A 19,835-nucleotide genomic window follows, 5' to 3' on the forward strand; every position below is an offset into this window, starting at 1 on the left:
AGAAAATATTTTATGTAAGTATTCTTGGCCTTCATTAAAGATACTGCGAAGCAGTGCACAACTCACAGGAATTCCAGGGTATCCCTGCCCGGGCTCCCCTTTCTCTGGCAGTTTCTGGAGTGAAGCCAGTGCTGGTGAGATTGATGGGCAGCTTGCGCAGGGCTCCCCCTGGAGGAAAGTGAGAAAAAGAACAGCAAATGAACAAGAGAAGAACCAGCACAATCCTAATGCCAACACCCTAAGCCAGTGGCATAGACCCACCCAGCAGCAATGCGCCTCTGCAGGGGCGGACTGACTGATCTGGACCCTTGGGCAAAAAGGGCCATGGCCCCTAACCACCTATCAAAAGTGATTACATTTGACAGACGTTAGGACACAGTGGACCCTCTACTACTGTGGGCTTTGGGCACTGCCCTATTGACCCAATGGTCATAAGTACATAAGTATTGCCACACTGGGACAGACCAAAGGTCCATCAAGCCCACGATCCTGTTTCCAACAGTGACCATCTTTGACTCTTCTCTCTCCTTCTCTGCTCACATCCAGCAGACCGCCAAGACCTGTCGTTTCTTTCTTTACAACATCCATAAAATCCGCCCCTTTCTTTCCGAGCACTCTACCAAAACCCTCATCCACACCCTTGTCACCTCTCGTTTAGACTACTGCAATCTGCTTCTTGCTGGCCTCCCACTTAGTCACCTCTCCCCTCTCCAATCGGTTCAAAACTCTGCTGCCCGTCTCGTCTTCCGCCAGGGTCGCTTTACTCATACTACCCCTCTCCTCAAGTCGCTTCACTGGCTCCCTATCCGTTTCCGCATCCTGTTCAAACTTCTTCTACTAACCTATAAATGTACTCACTCTGCTGCTCCCCAGTATCTCTCCACACTTGTCCTTCCCTACACCCCTTCCCGTGCACTCCGCTCCATGGATAAATCCTTCTTATCTGTTCCCTTCTCCACTACTGCCAACTCCAGACTTCGCGCCTTCTGTCTCGCTGCACCCTACGCCTGGAATAAACTTCCTGAGCCCCTACGTCTTGCCCCATCCTTGGCCACCTTTAAATCTAGACTGAAAGCCCACCTCTTTAACATTGCTTTTGACTCGTAACCACTCGCCTCCACCTACCCTCCTCCTTCCTGTACACAATAATTGATTTGATTTGCTTACTTTATTTTTTGTCTATTAGATTGTAAGCTCTTTGAGCAGGGACTGTCTTTCTTCTATGTTTGTGCAGCACTGCGTACGCCTTGTAGCGCTATAGAAATGCTAAATAGTAGTAGTAGTAGTAATAGTGGGGGGGGGGGGGGGGAGGATGTCCTTGTGTCCACCAATTGTGGAGTCAAGTCCACCCAAAATTGGATGTCTGGCCACACCACTGCCCTAAGCATAGGAGATGAGGCACATGGGGAGTGGGGAGAGGAGGTTTGAACTGGGGACAATCTTTGTGTCATTAAGCACAAGATTATTTCCCACAATTCTGTTTTGTCCTTACAAAGTTCTCCTTACCTTTTCCCCTTTGGTTCCATCCACACCAGGAGTTCCCTGAAAAAAAAAAAAACCCAGACCCTTGTTAATGTGGCAGAATGAACCTTCTCGATATCAAAGCTGCTTCTCTTGTCCAGCTCCTTCTCTTCAGCTCAAAATGCAACAGCAAAACTCCACAAGGTCACAAGAAGCTTTTGGATCAGACAGGCGCTCTCACAGCCACAGAGACGAGAAATGGAAGAGTGAACTTCTGCAAGACACAGTCACATGGCCAAGGGTTCCATGACTCCATTTCCCCCTGCAAACAGATACTTATCTGCTGGCCCTCAGTGAATTAGTTAAAATCACACTCGTACAATAATTCTGCGCGGGGGTTTAAGAGAGAAAGGAGACAGGAGCTACGTAAAACTCTCCTCATAATCACATCACAAGCTGCAACATTAAATATTTGGGGGTAGAGAGGCCCCCGCCTCCTTAAACCCCACTCAGCAGGCCATCCCTGGACATTCAGAGGTACCGAATATCCCTTCTGACCAGTGCAGCCAGGGCATTCCATGGGCAGAATCGAAGAAGAGCCAGCAGTTAAGCAGGTACCAGCCGTATTCAGTTCCTGCCTAGCTAACCAGGCAGATACGACCACACCAAAGGCAGACATATACGCGGGTGCCAGCACTGAATGTCAGACAGCTGCATAACTTCCGGGTCACTGAATGTCAGGCAGCACCTGCATAACAAGGAGGTTTAATGACAGGAGCCAGTTTGACATCAAACAGCTGATGCGACCCCTCCCGCACAGCCGCCATATTGGCCAGAACAAAACAATTGCTATTGAAAACAACAGCAAACTTGTAAGGTTTTATTAAACTTCCTAGGTTTTACATTCCCTCTGTTAGGAAAGGATCGGGGGGGGGGGGGGGGGGGGGGGAAGGATCAGTGCTGCGTGATAGGCCTATATTGTTTCTTATGATGACAATAAAGATATTTCTATATAAAAAGAAACAATAAAGGCCTATCGCAATACAGCATTACAAATAACAAAGCAAGCTCTGGAGCATTGACAAATACATTTTAAATATAACCCTCCCCCCCCTTCACAGACCCCCTCGAAAACTCCCCAACCACCCCAACTCCCCCCCCTCCCCCCCCCGATCTCCTCCTAACAGAGAGATTGCTATTGTTTTCAATGGCGTTTGCTATTGTTTTGGACAAAGCAAGATGGCTGCTCCTGGAGAAACTGGCTTCAACTTTTTGACATCATGCCATCTCCTGTTAATCCAACCTTCTTGTTAGACAGCACCTGCATAACTTCCTGGCCAGCCAATGACCCGGATGTGCAGTGCTGATGCCCAAGACAGGGTCCCAGCACTGAACATTTGGGTTCAATTTAGCCCATGGCGATCAGTGATATTAAAACTGCTAATCACTGCCAGCTAAATATCGGGGGGGGGGGGGGGGGGGGGGGGGGGAGAAGTGTCTGTCTCTGTTAGGGAGTCAAGAACACCTCCCAGGCCTGACCATGTCTCACATCATCCTGAGTCTGTTCCTGATGGGTAATCTGAAAAGATGAAGTGAAGATTGTACCTGATCTCCTTTGGGACCCGGTGAGCCAATTTCATCCTAGAAACAAGAATATGATAAAATATAAATGAAGGAAGCATGTGAGCAGCGCCGCCCTGCTGTACAGACCCAGCGGGAGCAGGACAGTACAGCCGCTTTGCTCTAGTGACCCACAATGTCTATTAGGACATGCAAGTTCAGTATTTGAAGACGACAAGATGAATTTAGAGTCAGAAATTAAGATAAGATCTGCAGGTTTCAGAAATCGATTCTCTGCTTCAGTTTCAAACAGCACAAGAAATACAAGGGAAAGGTCAATGATTATGAAGGAGGCTGGTAACAGCATCTCTGAGAAGCCCTGGAGCTGTTTCTCATACACTGACCGGTATTCCAGGTTCTCTGAAGCCTGGGAGGCTTTGATCCCCTTTGAGTCCAGCTTTTCCTATTTGACTGATTGCTTTCATGACCTCCTCAGGAATTGTAGGACAAACCTCACACGGGTCTCCCTGTAAGAAGAGACACCCATGAGACAGGCACATTAAGGCAGGGGCGAGAGGATATTGAACAGGACAGCAAAGGCAGGGCCTTTGCACCTCCTCTTACCTTCACCCCTTTCAGACCAGGGACTCCCGGTCGACCCTTAAGGATAAAAGAAAAGAGAAATCATTCTTTTCAATTCAAACATTCAAAAAGAGTGGAAGATGTGAGAGGGAGGCAGGAGACCTCAGTATCCTGAAGAAGAGACTGTCCTACAGCACCGGCCAGTTCCCCAAAGCACTGAAGACACAAGGTTTACTTTAGTTTATTAATAACTACTATAAAAGGCCTGTTTCGATAGGCAATGAAACGGGTGCTAGCAAGGTAATCCCCCCTCCCTCCCTTCCTTCCTCCAGACCCCCTCCCTTGTTCCAGACCCCCCTCCCTCCCTCCTTCCCTTCCGAGTTCCAGACCCCCTCCCTCCGTCCCTCCCTCCCTTTCAAGTTCCAGACCCCCCTCCCTCCCGAGTTCCAGACCCCCCTCCCCAGACCCCTCCCTCCCTTCCTTCCTTTCCTTCCGTCTGAGTTCCAGATCCCCCTCTCTCCCTCCCTTCTGAGTTCCAGACCCCCCTCCCTCCCTCCCTCTTGGCAGGGGTGCCCAGGGGTCAGTCAGTTACGCAGAGGGGAGTGTTGAAATCGGAGGGAGGGGGGAGTCTGGAACTCGGTGGGAGGAGCATGAGGAGGCCTTGAACGGGATGGGAGGGAGGGAGTGACGTGTGTGTGTGGGGTGCTTTGGTGATGCGCCGGGGGGGGGGGGAGGTTCTGTGTTGCCCTGCTCCCTGTCACTTACTCAGAAGTGGCAGGGAGCGGCGCACTGACAGCTGATTCCAAGGCAGGGGGAGGAGTAGGGAAACACGCGGAGCATGTTTCTTGCTTGGAATCAGCTGTCAGTGACGTTACTGACATCAGTGTGTTCTTAGCTGCCTAGCAGACCACCTCCGAGGGATCCACAGTCCCAGGCAGGTTAGAACGTTGGAGGTGAGAATTATTATATAGGATAATATTCTGCATAATTAACTATCTGGATAACAAAACTCACATATATAATCATAAATCACATCCACAGAAACTATTCACCTTACACATAAAAATGAAACTATTTCTTAACAGACCTTTTGCTATTTGACTTATCTGTTCAACAAGCTGAAAAGACTTTACAAAGATCAACTGTAAAATGATTCACAAGATAAATATGTCTTCAAACATTTTTTTTTAATTGTGTTGTATCATTTATTTTCCTAATTTGCACAGGTAACTAATTCCACAAAATTGGGCCCGTAATAGAAAAAGTCCTTTGCCTGGTCTTTTCAAAACGCATCTCTCTCAAAGCTGGAATAGTTAACTGGCAAAGTACCTGCAGACCTCAGGGTCCTATTAGGCTGATAGATCTTAGGAAACTGTCCCCAAATAAAAACCAGAATCTTGTTTCAAAGCCTTATGAATTAAAAGCACAATCTTAAAATGGATTCTTTTTCCATAGGCAGCCAATGAAAATCCTTCAATACCAGAGTAATATGCTGAAAGTGGCCAGAAATAAGTCATGTCGCTGTATTCTGAATAATCTACTGGCTTAATACTGGTTTTAGGTAAACCCAGATATAAGGCATTGCAGTAATCCAGGCCGCTCATAACCAAACTCCAAATCATCAATTTAAAATCTTCTATTGAGTTACAACCCTTCAATCTACTCAACATTCTTAATTTAAAAAATGGGCACTAACTACTTTTCTAAAATGTGATTTGAAATTTAAGTGACCATCTAAAGTAAGACCTAAATTGTGAACCTGTTTGGCCAAACAAACTTCATTATCACAGAGCTTAATTGTATCTGTTCTCCGTAAACCTCTCCAATAAGCATCATTTCTGTCTTATCCACATTCAAGGCTAACTTATTATATGCTAACCGTTTTGCTATAACAGTGAAAATTGATTGCAATCGAACAACTGCGTCTTCCATAGATGAATCAAAGGAGAAAAAAACTGGATACCATCTGCATTATCTACTATAATAAAACTCACCCTCAACGTTCTGAGGACACTGACGTCAGTGAAGCCAAGCCCTGACTTCCTTCAAAAAGGTTCGAAGGTTTGTGGTGGTGAAAGCCACCAAAATCGCTCCGGGCCCCGCCCTCGAGGGCGGAGCAATGGCAGAACAACGAAGGGGTTGGCAGGGAGGGAGGCAGGGAGGCGTGGGGGGGGTGGGAAATCGCTCTGGGCCCCGCCCTCGAGGGCGGAGCAATGGCAGAACAACGAAGGGGTTGGTAGGGAGGGAGGCGTGGGGGGGTGGGAAATCGCTCTGGGCCCCGCCCTCGAGGGCGGAGCAATGGCAGAACAACGAAGGGGTTGGTAGGGAGGGAGGCGGGGGTGGGAAATCGCTTCGGGCCCCACCCTCGCATCAAACGTCATGACGGGGGTGGAGCAATGGAAGAATAACGAAGGGGTTGGCCAGGGAGGGAGGGGGGGGTGTTGGCGACGAACACCTTGCTAGCGCCCGTTTCATTTGATCTGAAACGGGCCTCTTTTACTAGTATTCTATAATGCTGCCTGATTTGCCAGCTTTCCTAATTTCTGTAAACATTTCTTATCTCTCTGTATGTTCTGTTATAATATTTACACAGTGAGTCATATCACAATAGGTTAATATATCATATTATTTTAATTCATTCTATGATTTTGTAAATGGTGTTATTAATGTGCATATGATTGTACATAATGGTTCATCCAAGTTTATTTTAGTTATTTCATTTTATTTTTAACACTTTGGGTTATCACTGACAAGATCTCGATCCTCATAGATTTATTTTTAATATTGTATTTTATATCTGATTATTTTTATGTTTTTGCATTTTAATTGTTTATTACTTTATGATATGGATGTTAATTTTTGTGAAATGTGTATTTATAATTATCTTTGTGTTTTTATGTTAGACCCCTGAGGCAGGCGCTTGTGCGCCAAAACACGGTCCGTGTCGGGTCTTTTTCACAATAAAAGGACTGCCATTGTCTCGTTCTTGAAGGCCCAGTGTTGCTTTTTCTTGTCTATATTGTATACTTGTAAGCTGTATTACCCTCTCTTTTGTGATTACTTATATCTACAAGGATAGAAATATGCTCATATTAGCCCTCTCCTCAAGTCACTTCACTGGCTCCCTATCCGTTTTCGCATACAGTTCAAACTCCTCTTATTGACCTATAAGTGCATTCACTCTGCAGCTCCTCAGTACCTCTCCACTCTCATCTCTCCCTACATTCCTCCCAGGGAACTCCGTTCACTGGGTAAATCTCTCTTATCTACACCCTTCTCCTCCACTGCTAACTCCAGACTCCATTCCTTTTATCTTGCTGCGCCATGTGCCTGGGATAGGCTTCCTGAGCCGGTACGTCAAGCTCCATCTCTGGCCGTCTTCAAATCTAAGCTAAAAGCCCACCTTTTTGATGCTACTTTTAACTCCTAACCCTTATTCACTTGTTCAGTACCCTTATTTTATCATCCTCACTTTAATATTCCCTTATCTCTTGTTTGTCCTGTTTGTCTGTCCTAATCAGACTGTAAGCTCTGTCGAGCAGGGACTGTCTCTTCATGTTCAAGTGTACAGCGCTGCTTACGTCTAGTAGCACTATAGAAATGATAAGTAGTAGTAGTAGTAGTGCTTGGGATTCCGGAATCTTGATACACTTTGGGATTCCGGAATCTTGCCACTCTTTGTCCTTATCCCTTATTTGTCCTGTTTGTCCTAATTAGATTGTAAGCTCTGTGAAGCAGGGACTGTCTCTTCATGTTCAAGTGTATAGAATGTTTGTACGTTTGGGAAGCTTGCCAGGTGCCCTTGGCCTGGATTGGCCGCTGTCGTGGACAGGATGCTGGGCTCGATGGACCCTTGGTTTTTTCCCAGTGTGGCATTACTTATGTACTTATGTCCTCTACTTGGCTCACTTTTATTACATAGAGCAGTGATTTAACCTATTGTGATGTCATAGTGGCTCATTCCACCAATAAGAGCCAACCTCTTTAGTGATGTCACAATGGCTTGATTGTATAGAATGTTTGTACGTTTGGGAAGCTTGCCAGGTGCCCTTGGCCTGGATTGGCCGCTGTCATGGACAGGATGCTGGGCTCGATGGACCCTTGGTCTTTTCCCAATGTGGTATTACTTATGTACTTATGTACTTATGCTTTAGAAATTATAAGTAGAAGTAGTAGTAGTAGATTCCACGCTGCTGTTTCATGTAGAGTATTTATTTTGTTTGACTCAATTCCCTCTTTAACATACCCCTCCTCCCCTCCAATTTGATCCACTCTATCACTGCGATAGAATTTATACCCTGATAACACAGCGTCCCATTGATTGTCCTCCTTCCACCAGGTCTCTGGGATGCCTATTATATCTACCTCTTCATTTAGTGCTATACAATCCAACTCTCCCATCTTATTTTTTAGGCTTCTAGCATTTTTATAGTTGTTTTTTCCTTTGCATCTACAAACTGCTTTGAAGTTGACGGTGATAATTTTCATCCTTTATTCTGTTCTCTTATTAAACTCTCCTGGTTTTCTTTAACCATCATTGAAGCCTCTCTATTGGGATTCCCTAAATGTCCTGTTTCAATAATATCCTTTGAGGATACTCCACATCGAACCATGTGCTTGTGGGCAACTGCTGGCTTCCCCCACCCCATATCCCTCCCCCCCCCCCCTAATATTACAAAACTGTAATAGACAGATGGAAAATAAAACTGTAGAAAGTGACAAACCCTGCAGCATTTCTGTTGTTAACTCTCTCTTTTCTGAAAGTTGGTCCCCAATTAGCATCTCCAGTTTTCGATTACTCGGAAAAGAGGCAAACCTAGTAAGGACAGATCCTGTAATACCACAAGCTCTGAATCTATTTATCAAGAAAGCATAATTCACTGCGTCAAAAGCTACCGACAGATCTAACACAACAAGAAAATATCCAGAATTCACAAGAGATATTTAAAAGAGCCCAAGTGCCACAAGACATGGAGGAGAGGGTATCTCTGTACCATGAGATGTGGGGGAGAGGGTCTCTCTGGGACGGGGGTGTTTTCTTGGCCAGAAAAGTTTATGTGCTTCCCCTCTCCCTACATTGTTTCAGTACCCCTTAAAAATCCAAGCTTTGTACAAATGTTATCACGTGTTAGCAACCACATGCTACACCCAACACACATGAACACAACACCTACTCCAATGACTGAAATGGCTGCAAGAGACCCATTCTGCAGTCACAGCTCAGATGTCCCTAGTGGCCAAAACATAGCACTACAGTTACAGAAGTCCAAATCTGCTGACAGCAACAGTCTCTGGGGCACCAGGTCCATTCCCAACACTACAGAGAGACATCCCATCCTACCATGCTCTGCTACTGTGGAGAGTGCACCCAGTGAGCAGACACAAAGACCTGGTACCCAATTACAGCTGAAAATAGTCCCTGAGGTTCTGCACCCAAGGAAAGATGCCGCTCCCATAAAGACACTAAAGATGGCACCAGCATCCACAGAGAACTGGGGACTCCTTCCCTCTCAGCAGCTCACAGGGTCCTGAAAACACTTACGGGTTTCCCGATGGGACCCTCAGGTCCAGGTGTTCCAGGGAATCCCTAGAAGCCAAACAGAAAAGGCAGAAGACATGTTAATATCTGGAGCCTGCACGATATAAGCTGCCAGTCTTGGTCCTGCTGTGCCTTTCCTATGCATAGGTGTGCATGTGAATGTGAGGGAGTGTGAATCCTTTGTTCCTACGATACCTGTCCTGTGCGTGGGTGTGGGTGTGTGAATATGAGGGAGTGTGAATCCTCTGTTCCTACCATACCTGTCCTGTGTGTGTGTGTGTGGGTGTGGGTGTGTGTGTGTGAATGTGAGAGAGTGTGAATCCTCTGTTCCTACCATACCTGTCTTGTGTGTGTGTGTGTGAATGTGAGGGAGTGTGAATCCTCTGTTCCTACGATACCTGTCCTGTGCATGGGTGTGTGTGTGTGAATGTGAGGGAGTGTAAATCCTCTGTTCCTACCATACCTGTCCTCTGTGTGTGTGTGTGTGTGTGTGTGTGTGTGTGTGTGTGTGTGTGTGTGTGTGCATGTGAATGTGAATGTGAGGGAGTGTGAATCCTCTGTTCCTACCATACCTGTCCTGTGCGTGGGTGTGTGTGTGTGTGTGTGTGAATGTGAGGGAGTGTGAATCCTCTGTTCCTACAATACCTGTCCTGTGTGTGTGTGTGTGTGTGTGCATGTGAATGTGAGGGAGTGTGAATCCTCTGTTCCTATCATACCTGTCCTGTGTGTGGGCGTGCGTGTGAATGTGAGGGAGTGTGAATCCTCTGTTCCTACCATACCTGTCCTGTGCGTGGATGTGAATGTGGGGGATTGTGAATCCTCTGTTCCTACCATACCTGTCCTGTGTGTGTGTGTGTGTGTGTGTGTGTGTGTGTGTGTGCATGTGAATGTGAGGGAGTGTGAATCCTCTGTTCCTACCATACCTGTCCTGTGTGTGGGTGTGTGTGTGTGAATATGAGGGAGTGTGAATCCTCTGTTCCTACCATACCTGTCCTGTGCGTGGGTGTGTGTGTGTGTGTGTGTGAATGTGAGGGAGTGTGAATCCTCTGTTCCTACAATACCTGTCCTGTGTGTGTGTGTGTGTGTGTGCATGTGAATGTGAGGGAGTGTGAATCCTCTGTTCCTATCATACCTGTCCTGTGTGTGGGCGTGCGTGTGAATGTGAGGGAGTGTGAATCCTCTGTTCCTACCATACCTGTCCTGTGCGTGGATGTGAATGTGGGGGATTGTGAATCCTCTGTTCCTACCATACCTGTCCTGTGTGTGTGTGTGTGTGTGTGTGTGTGTGCATGTGAATGTGGGGGATTGTGAATCCTCTGTTCCTGCTGCAAGCAGCGACTGGACTCCATCTTTCAACATGAATGCACAGACTGAACTAAAGTATTTCATGTGACAGTGAAAATTTGTTTTGGAGAGTGATTAGTTATGTGTTGCTGGAGTGTTACTAATGAGTTAGCTTACTTTTTCTCCTTCTGGACCAGGAGGGCCACCAGGGTTACCCTAAAAAACAGATAAATAGCACCATTCAGCCACCCTGAAGACAGACATATGAGGGCAAAGATCCTTTCATCTGTCCCGGATTAAAACAGTTACCCTGGACAAAGCAGCAAAGAGACTGTTACATCTACACCAGGAGCACGGTGACAATTCTTACAGCCAGTCCACATACACAGTAAAGATGATTAACGCTCTCAGTCAGACACCGTCTCCCCGATATTCACCACTATTTAAATAGCACTTAAGCAGCGTTTATCTCCTGGTCAGCGCTTGCCAGATAACCAGTTATAATGCACGATGTAACCGGCTATCTGCTAATATTCAGCACCTCACCAGCTACGTTTGGCAGCCAAATCGGGCCACCGAAATAGCAGGCGTATCTTTGACCGCTTTAAGCTTAACTGGCCGGCGCTGAATATTGGCTTGGCCAGTTAAGTTTAAACCAGCCAAAATTAAACCGGATATTCAACGCCGGTGACCGAAAACCACCCGGCACTGAATATCCAGCCTCCCTGCTGACCACGGGAGTTATTTCAATATCAGCCCCGCCTGTGGCAGGAAGTCAGGTGAGTTTAATTCAGCTCTTACCGGCTTTCCTGGGATTCCAATTCCTGGGAGCCCTGGCAATCCAGGGGGTCCAGGGTCTCCTGCTAGACCCTCAGGTCCAACAAAACCCGGGTCCCCCTAAAAGAAAACAGAAAACCTGGGGGTCAATATTTAGTGGAGAACCCAGCACGTAAAGGTATCCAGATTTCTTCAATTTCATACATTAAGCAGGGGGGAGGGGTAATTATTAACGTGCGTTATTTGCTCCTTAATGCATGTTAAAGGACAATAGCATGAATTATATCCCCATAACACATGTTAAAATAAGTTACCACATTCAGAGCAATGCAAATGCATGTAAAACATCTCATTACTATGTAAATCAAACAACGCAGTTTGTGATGAACACAGAAAGCCACGTTACTCCTGGAAAAATACTGCCAGTAAAAAAGAGGGGAGAAGCTTCTTAAAGGGGTTGAGCCCTATCCCCCTTCCTCCCAATTACACCTCCCCCCTCATGATGCCCAATGTACAAAGACCCCCCCTCCTCCCAATGTCTGCCGAATAAAAGCCCCCTCTCAATGTCCCCACGGGGTAGCAAAAGATTTTAAAAACTGAGATACAATAAATCAGGAAGTAACATTTAGATTTATAAACCTAAAAAATTAAAGCAGATATAACCCATCTATTTACCATTAGAAAAAAAAAAGATATATTTTCAAAGGTTTCCAAAAAGCAAAACGAAGATTAGTTATTGAACAAAGCTGTTTTGGTAAACTATTCCAAAGACGACGGGCAGAAAATAGAAAAGATCTAGAAAAAAAAAGTCCTTTAAAGCGAATACCTTTAATAGATGAAAAACCTTAACCAAGCAAAATTATTTAAAATCTTAAAACGTCCTAAAAAAAATAACAGGTTCTATATAAAGATTTAAAATACAGAATGCATTGCCTTGCGGAAGCTGCAGGGTTACACTTGCCTTGTGTCCCTTTGGTCCTAGTACACAAATCTCTCCTGGTCGGCCCTATTCAGAGAAGAGAAGAGCTAAATTGAGATTAATAATCCACAGGACAGGAAGAGCTGGAGGCAGGAACTTTCATACAGAAATAAATCACTTAAAGCACAGCCATGTTTCATCCCTAGGCTGCATCAGGGGTAAAAACCAGGGGCGGACTGACCTTGGGAGAACAGGGCAGTGCCCGAAGGCCCACAGCAGTAGAGGTCTGTTCTCCCCTAGCTCCCATCTAACCACTTTTGATAGGTGGTTAGGGGCACAGGACCCTTATTGCCTAAGGACCCAGATCACTGTCTGTACCAGGGGAATAGCCAGACCTCGAGGTGTGAGGGGGCCAGAGCCCAAAGTGGGGGGGCACATTTTGGTCCGCTGTCCCACCACCACCCCCCCCAATGTCGCTGCCTTGCTGCGCCCCACTCACTACGTTGGCTGGCGGGGATCCCCAACCCCCACCAGCTGAAGCATCGCCACCGCCGCACATACTAAAACGAGCGTGCTGGACCATGAGGGGAAGAGAGAGCAGGGCAGGCAATGCGGCAGTACCGGAGACCGGCACTGGATGAAGGCTTCAGCTGGCGCGGGTTGGCAAGCTCCGCCAGCTAAACCAAGCGTCCAGAGCCAATTTGGGGGGCCAGGCCCCCCCTTGGCCCCCCTATAGCTACGCCACTGGTTGGTCCACCCCTGGGTAAAACACAAACAGTAGCTAACATGAGGAAAATAATATCAGCAGGGCAGGTGCCAATTATTACACCTGGCATCTGGAAACCAAACAAAATGGAACGTTACCAGCAGATGGGATAAAGGTTACCAATTTGGAGCCTGGCAATAGGTTATCCACAGTTAATGAGAACTCAAAGAGAGTATGATGACCTCTCACATCTGCAGATGATATCATTTACCTCATTTTAGCTACAGTTTCTGTGTTACGCCTGATGCAGCCTGAGCACAAAACATGGCCCATGATGCAATAATATATTGAGACGATGGGGGGAGGGGGGGGGAAGGAAAAAGGATGGGGAAAGAGGAACCACAGAGAGACACCAGAGAGGGTGAAAGAGGGAGGGAAAGGTCTGGTATCTAGCTGGACAGGAGGGCAGACAGATATCATTAATTTACATACAATAAATCTCATCTACATATGAAGCAATAGAAATGACTGAATCCTTACATGCCGTCCTGGGGTGCCAGGCTTCCCATGCACTCCTTCGTCTCCCTTTTCACCTTTCTGGCCCTTTAAGATATAAACAGCAAAATGTCAATGAAAAATTTATTAAAATGCAGAGACAGATGTTAAATGTTGCTCTCACATAGCATCACACACACAGACACACAACCCGCCTCTAACTCACGACTTTCATCCTACAGTAACAGTGATCGCTGCATTTACATGAAAAGTAGGTGTGAGTTGAGGGCAGGTTGACACAGTGCTTCTGCCATTTTTAACATTTATGCACTGGACCAATCCGTACATCCACAGGCAGGATAACCTGAATTGTAGCTCACCTCAAGCTATATCCAAATGAATAAATAAACTGGTCAGCTGGTAAGTCAGAATGGAGATCATCCACACCTCTACCAAAGTCAACCCCAGCCTTGATAAGGGTTCGGTCATTTCCGTAGCATCAGGTCGAGTTCCTGATTCAGGCGTACAGTATGTATCGTTTGTCCATGCTGAGACACCACAACAGCCAGAGAAAAGGTTCGTCCGTGTTTACTTTCAATGTTTCCCCTTAACTATGTCCCCATGTGCTTTAAACATGGAGTCAAAGCCAGCAGAAATCCTGGTCCCGCTATTCAAAGTGAGTTCTGCGTTTACCTGTGCACAGTAAATATATTACCTGCTTAACTTATACAGATAAAATTGGACCATTTAACTTGCTAAATGTGCCAATTTTACCTGTATGAAAGAAGCTGACTTCAGGGCAGGGTAACGGCAGTGCGAGCGCATGTACGTTTCCCCTAAATTCCATAACGGAAAAGGGAAAGGGATGGGATTTCATACACTGCCTTTCTGTGCTTACAATCAAAGCAGTTTATGTATTACATACAGGTAATTATTGTGTACCTGGGGCAATGGAGGGTTACATAAGTGACTCGTTCAGAGTCAGGAGGAGCTGCAGTGGGAACTGAACCCACTGCACTAGCCATTAGGCTCCTCCCCCGCTTACAGGCCCAATTTTACACTTAGCGTGCAAAGTTACAGAATAAGGTCAGTTATATGATAATAATAAGCTGCTAATTGGAACTGATTACCAATTATTGGTATAAGTGGGCTAATTAGCAGTGACAGGCACAATAGCTGTTAGTTGGGTTTCTGCAAATTGTGCGTGAAACTGTGAAGGGGGGTGTGGGCCTGGGAGGGACATGGGCGGGTCAGGGGTGTGGCTAGCATTTATGTGCGTGGGTCATGTGAGCATTTACAAGTCTCGGAGCTGGCGTAGGTGCTGCGCAGAAAGTGGACTTCCGTGTGTATTACACAACTGCAATTAAGCACACAACTGCTCATCTAGGACTCGCCCTTAGTATTCATCGTCCTACAGCTGAACCTTAGGTGATCCGTGGAGAATTTACCCCCTCGGTGGTGACAATAGATAAATTATGCTTTTAAAGCTAGGCTTCTACCCCTATTCAGCCGTGCTAGTGATGCAGATATCTGGAAAAAGCTAACCGTAGCTGCTGGCTGGCCCCTTTGAATATGTGGAAGGATGGGGGGGTCACCCTTAGCAGACACCCTCCCTCACAGACCTGCTCCACTGAAAATTGGGGAAAGCGAGTCTCACCTTTTGTCCTAATGGTCCTTCAGGCCCGGGGATTCCTGTCAGTCCCTGCAGGTGGAAAGAAAAAGAGCGGATTTGTTTCATTCGCTTAGGGCCTGTGTGGCTGCTGCATATCTGTATTCAGTGATGAACTGTATATACAAGATGAAACTGCAGGAAGGTACCATGGGCCGATATTCAGACTGGCTAACTCCAGCGGTCGGCGCTGAACCCGGATATTCAAATGCTGGGCAGTTTCCGGTGACCGGCATCGAAAATCCAGCTTATTTCTGGCCGGTTTAATGATAGGTTATCTTTAAAACCAGCCAAAGATATCCCACACTTTCACACGGTCAAATATGGCTGCTAAATCGGGTTTTAAATATCAAAAGATAGGCAGTTATATCGGACGATATAACCGGCTATCTGCTAGCCGGTTATCCCCCCACTGAATATCGGCGGATAGCAGGTTAAGCGCTATTTAACCCGTCAGCAACCGTTCTGGCCGGTTAACTAGTGCTGAATATTGGAGGAGGGGCATGTCTTTAGTCCTTAAAGGTTCATTTTCATGAACAATGTACAGAAACATACAATACAGACAACGTTAAAAAATAAAAACGATTAATTTTCAAAGCCATGGGGTAAAGGCCTCAGCTTCCCCCTCCTTTAGCTATTCCTCAGATATCTGGAGAAGGCGTTTGGCTGATTCTGCTGGGTGACTCGAGATGCATTACGGACTGACTGCCATTTTAATGTTTGGGAGGGTCCACGGCAGTATTTTTGTCCAATGGGACTCTGCCGTCTTGTCTTCTTTAGATCGTCAGGGTAAGGTAGAATTGTTTCTGATAATTCAGGCTCAAGGGATCAAATTAGACAGGCTTTGAGACTTTAAATGAATGAAGTTCAGGTGTAAAACGTGGCTTAGATAAAAATCTGGGAGAATCGCAGCGGGGGGGGGGGGGGGGGGGGGGGGGGGAGGGGGGTGCTCAGCTCTCCTAGATCGCTGTTGCTCCGTGCACTGAATATGTTGAAAAGATTTTCAAGAGCACCTTCAACCAGGGAACTCCGTCTTCTCAAGGGAAAGGACTTGGAGGGTAGTGGACCCTGTGCAACGAAGCTTCCGATGGTCTAGAACTGACTGATTTCTTGCAAAATTCTAATCTTTCGGGTGCTGCTGATACTCAGACCGGTGTCTCCTCTCCTAACTCTATCTGGGCACTTGTCCAGTTAGTGGTTTGACAGTCACCACTAGCCAGGTAATTCCAGGACTCTGCCCGGACTCTGCATTGACTGCCCAGGCATCAACCGGACAGTGTCCACGTGGTCTGTGTTGATTTTCCTTGGCACTATCCGGTTAATTACCACGGAAAATCAGCAGGAGAGCTGGGCAGCACCATTTAACTTAGCCCAATGGTTTTTTTTTAAGTGTCTCGTGGGGCAGCTTGCATATTTTTGGTTGCTGAATGGAGGCCAATCTTCAGCCATGTAACTACTTAATTGCTTGGGCAAATTCCTTTGAAAATCCCCCCCCCCTCCCCCCACACATGTGCCTCAGAAGACTTGTCTATGTCAGATAAATATGACTAAACCAAGAGAACTGTTAGGAAAACTGAAATCAAAGCAGTCTGCCTCCCCCTCCCATCCCCCTCTACCAGAACAGGAATACTTACTACATCTCCTGGGTCCCCCTTCTCGCCCTTCACACCTTCCGCACACTTAAAAAAAAATAAGAAACAGATCATGAGAAATGAGCCCAAGTGTCAGCTCCCCACTGCCCCCAGCCCACTGGACAGTCTGGACATTTGCATAAAGGGAAAGGGGATGGGATTTGATATTCTCTTTCTGTGGTTACATTCAAAGCGGTTTACATATATTCAGGTACTTGTTTGTACCAGGGGCAATGGAGGGTTAAGTGACTTGCCCAGAGTCACAAGGAGCTGCAGTGGGAATAGACCCACTTCCCCAGGATCAAAGTCTGCTGCACTTACCACTAGGCTACTCTTCCACTCATTCTACCAATAAAAGCCAACCTCATCAGTGATGTCACAATGGCTTAAAGTCCATTGCACTAACCACTAGGCTACTCCTCCACTCATTCCACCAATAAGAGCCAACCTCATCAGTGATGTCACAATGGCTTGATTGCCTGATACTTGGCTCACTTCTGATATTGTGATGTCATAAGGGAAAGGGGAACTGGGACTTCACATACAGCCTTTCTGAGGTTTTATTTGCAACTACATTCAAAGCAGTTTACATATATTCAGGTACTTATGTTGTACCAGGGGCAATGGAGGGTTAAGTGACTTGCCCAGAGTCACAAGGAGCTGCAGTGGGAATTGAACTCAGTTCCCCAGAAAGAAGACAAAAGACTTAACCCCTGTCCCTCTTTATCACAGCCTTATTGTTTTACCTTTTTCTTAAATTAAAATTGCCAAATCTTTTTGTTCTGTGCACAGCTACAGACAAAATGAAGCTTAGCATGGATACAGTTCCTCCCTCTCCCACCTCAGCTCTAGACAATTGTCCCCAATATTTGCAGTTGCTGTTGCTTTAAAACATCATTTCCAGTGATACCAGGATGTTCATCACCAGTTTGTACCCAGACGCCAGTGCTGAATGCAGTTATCGGATACCACAAGTATATACAGTGCCTGTACCCAGGTAACTGTCCAGGAAGGTAGAACGACTATATTAGCCATGTTCTGCCTTGGCTCTGTCCCCAGACCACGCCAGAGCTCTGGGGGGATCAGTGAAGATCACAGCTGACTCAGCTGAGCAGCACTTATCCTTCATGGATAACCGGGCCCTGAAACTTTATTATATACTCAAACCGTGGAAGGCAGCCGGGCTTCCTCCGTCAGTCAGTGATGAGCCCAGTCCAGTGATCGGCACTGAATATCCGGGTTTATTTAGGCTGGTTTAAACTTAAACAGCCAAGTCAATATTTGGTTAAGTTTATAGTTTATGTATTTATTTATTTGATACATTTGTATCCCGCATTTTCCCACCTTTTTGCAGGTTCAATGTGGCTTACATAGAGGCATTCGCCTTCTCCGGCATAGAAACAGATAGAAGGAGTTAATGTGGTCGGATAGGGTTCATGTGTTATAGACACACTGGAGAATTACAAGGGGAAGAGTTATATATAGTCTGTTACAAGCTTTGGTTTCGTTGAGTTGTGGAGTATAGGCACTTAAGTTGGATCGGTGGGGTATGCCTTTTTGAACAGGTAGGTTTTTACTGATTTCCAGAAGTTTAGGTGGTCGTACGTTGTTTTCATGGCTTTTGGTAGTGCATTCCAGTGTTGTGTGCTTATGTAGGAGAAATTGGATCCATAAGTAGATTTGTATTTGAGACCTTTGCAGATTGGGTAGTGGAGATTTAGGTAAGTTCGTGTTGATCTGGTTGCGTTTCTTGTTGGTAGACCTATGAGTTCTGTCATATATCCCGGGACTTCACTGTAGATAATTTTATGGACCAGGGTGCAGATTTTGAAAGCAATACATTCTTTGATTGGTAGACAATGTAGTTTTTCTCGGAGGGGTTTGGCGCTTTCGAATCGTGTTTCACCAAATATAAGCCTGGCTGCTGTGTTTTGGGCGGTTTGTAGTTTCTTAATGAGTTGTTCTTTGCATCCCGCGTAGAGTCCATTGCAGTAGTCTGCATGGCTTAGTACCATTGATTGTACCAAGCTGCGAAATATTTTCCTCAGGAAGTATGGTTTCACACGTTTGAGTTTCCACATTGAATGGAACATTTTCTCGGTTATAGAGTTAACTTGCTCTCAAGTGTGAGGTTACGGTCGATAGTAATGCCGAGGATTTTCAGGCTGTCTAAGATAGGGAGGGTGTAGTTTGGTATGCTTATATTTGTGGGTTTGTATGTATTGTATTGCGATGAGAGGATGAGGCAGTGTGTTTTGTCAGTATTGATATGTGCCATAGATAGTCCTAATTTGGCTGCCAAACCATTAGCTGGCGATGGACTGAATATTAGCAGATAGTTGACTGTATTGCGTGACTAAAGCACTAACCAGCAATATTCAGCAGGAGGTATTAGCCATCTGTCTCCCATTGAGCATTGCCGGATAGCAGGAGCCATTCCTGGCCAGTTAAATGGTTTTAAATATGGTGGGGAGAGGGGATTGTCTCTGTCTTAACTGTGTATTTTATTTCCTTCCCAATATTGAGCCCACCGTGATCAGCGAATTGAAAGGCGCTGAGTGTCACGGGCTGAATCTGATCTGGATGTTCACGTCTGGGTCCAATCTGGGATTTTGGCATTTAATATCTGGGTCACTGGTGCACACCAGAAGTTATCCGGGTCCCAGTTGAAATTCGAATCAGTGCCCGGATGACAGGCCGGATAAACTTTGGATAATTTTTCTGCTGTCCTAACTGTATTTAAGCAACACTGAAAATCGCTGTTAACCAGGTGCCCTGGATCTGCCTCGGGACTGTCCCAGCCCTAAGCGGAGAGTGCGGTGGCTGTCAGAGCACATTTCGGGAAGCATTAACTGGTTTGGTGTCACTGGTTATGTGGTCTCGGGCCAACTGGTGGGATTCAATCCTGTAGGAGCCCTTTGAAACCTGCTTTGCCGGCCTGTCTGAAAGGTGGCACCTGAAATGAATAAAGATAACCATAAGCTCTACGGAGCAAGGACCTGCCTCTTACAGTATTAGGACTGACCTGAAGGGGGCCCTCGGGAGATGTCCGGACACAGTCTGCTCCCTGCAGCAGAAAGGGAATAAAATATCAAAAACTATTAGAACCAGGAGACCCCTGGATACAGCTAATGCAATAAACTAATCACAATCAATCAATAAAGACTAGACATTCCCATATCACATTTTAGCCCCAAACCCAAAACATTCTC

General features: G+C 46.1%; 1 protein-coding gene across 4 annotated transcripts in view; it reads right to left on the reverse strand.

Annotated features, from left to right (window-relative positions):
* The window catches only part of LOC115479512 (collagen alpha-1(XVI) chain-like), a 125,880-nt gene that overhangs the window by 57,363 nt on the left and 48,682 nt on the right, over nucleotides 1-19,835 (reverse strand). For all 4 annotated transcript variants that reach the window (XM_030217460.1, XM_030217459.1, XM_030217458.1 and 1 more), the window contains exons 13-25: nucleotides 19,649-19,690; nucleotides 16,627-16,671; nucleotides 14,981-15,025; nucleotides 13,369-13,431; nucleotides 12,165-12,209; nucleotides 11,228-11,323; nucleotides 10,604-10,642; nucleotides 9,146-9,190; nucleotides 3,646-3,681; nucleotides 3,426-3,548; nucleotides 3,067-3,102; nucleotides 1,507-1,542; nucleotides 67-168 (exon numbers count right to left, since the gene is read on the reverse strand). In XM_030217460.1, the coding sequence (XP_030073320.1) occupies nucleotides 67-168; nucleotides 1,507-1,542; nucleotides 3,067-3,102; nucleotides 3,426-3,548; nucleotides 3,646-3,681; nucleotides 9,146-9,190; nucleotides 10,604-10,642; nucleotides 11,228-11,323; nucleotides 12,165-12,209; nucleotides 13,369-13,431; nucleotides 14,981-15,025; nucleotides 16,627-16,671; nucleotides 19,649-19,690 (753 nt within the window). The remainder of the gene's footprint in view (nucleotides 1-66; nucleotides 169-1,506; nucleotides 1,543-3,066; nucleotides 3,103-3,425; nucleotides 3,549-3,645; nucleotides 3,682-9,145; nucleotides 9,191-10,603; nucleotides 10,643-11,227; nucleotides 11,324-12,164; nucleotides 12,210-13,368; nucleotides 13,432-14,980; nucleotides 15,026-16,626; nucleotides 16,672-19,648; nucleotides 19,691-19,835) is intronic.

Source organism: Microcaecilia unicolor, chromosome 11, assembly GCF_901765095.1.
Source record: "Microcaecilia unicolor chromosome 11, aMicUni1.1, whole genome shotgun sequence".
NCBI classification, from domain to species: domain Eukaryota; kingdom Metazoa; phylum Chordata; class Amphibia; order Gymnophiona; family Siphonopidae; genus Microcaecilia; species Microcaecilia unicolor.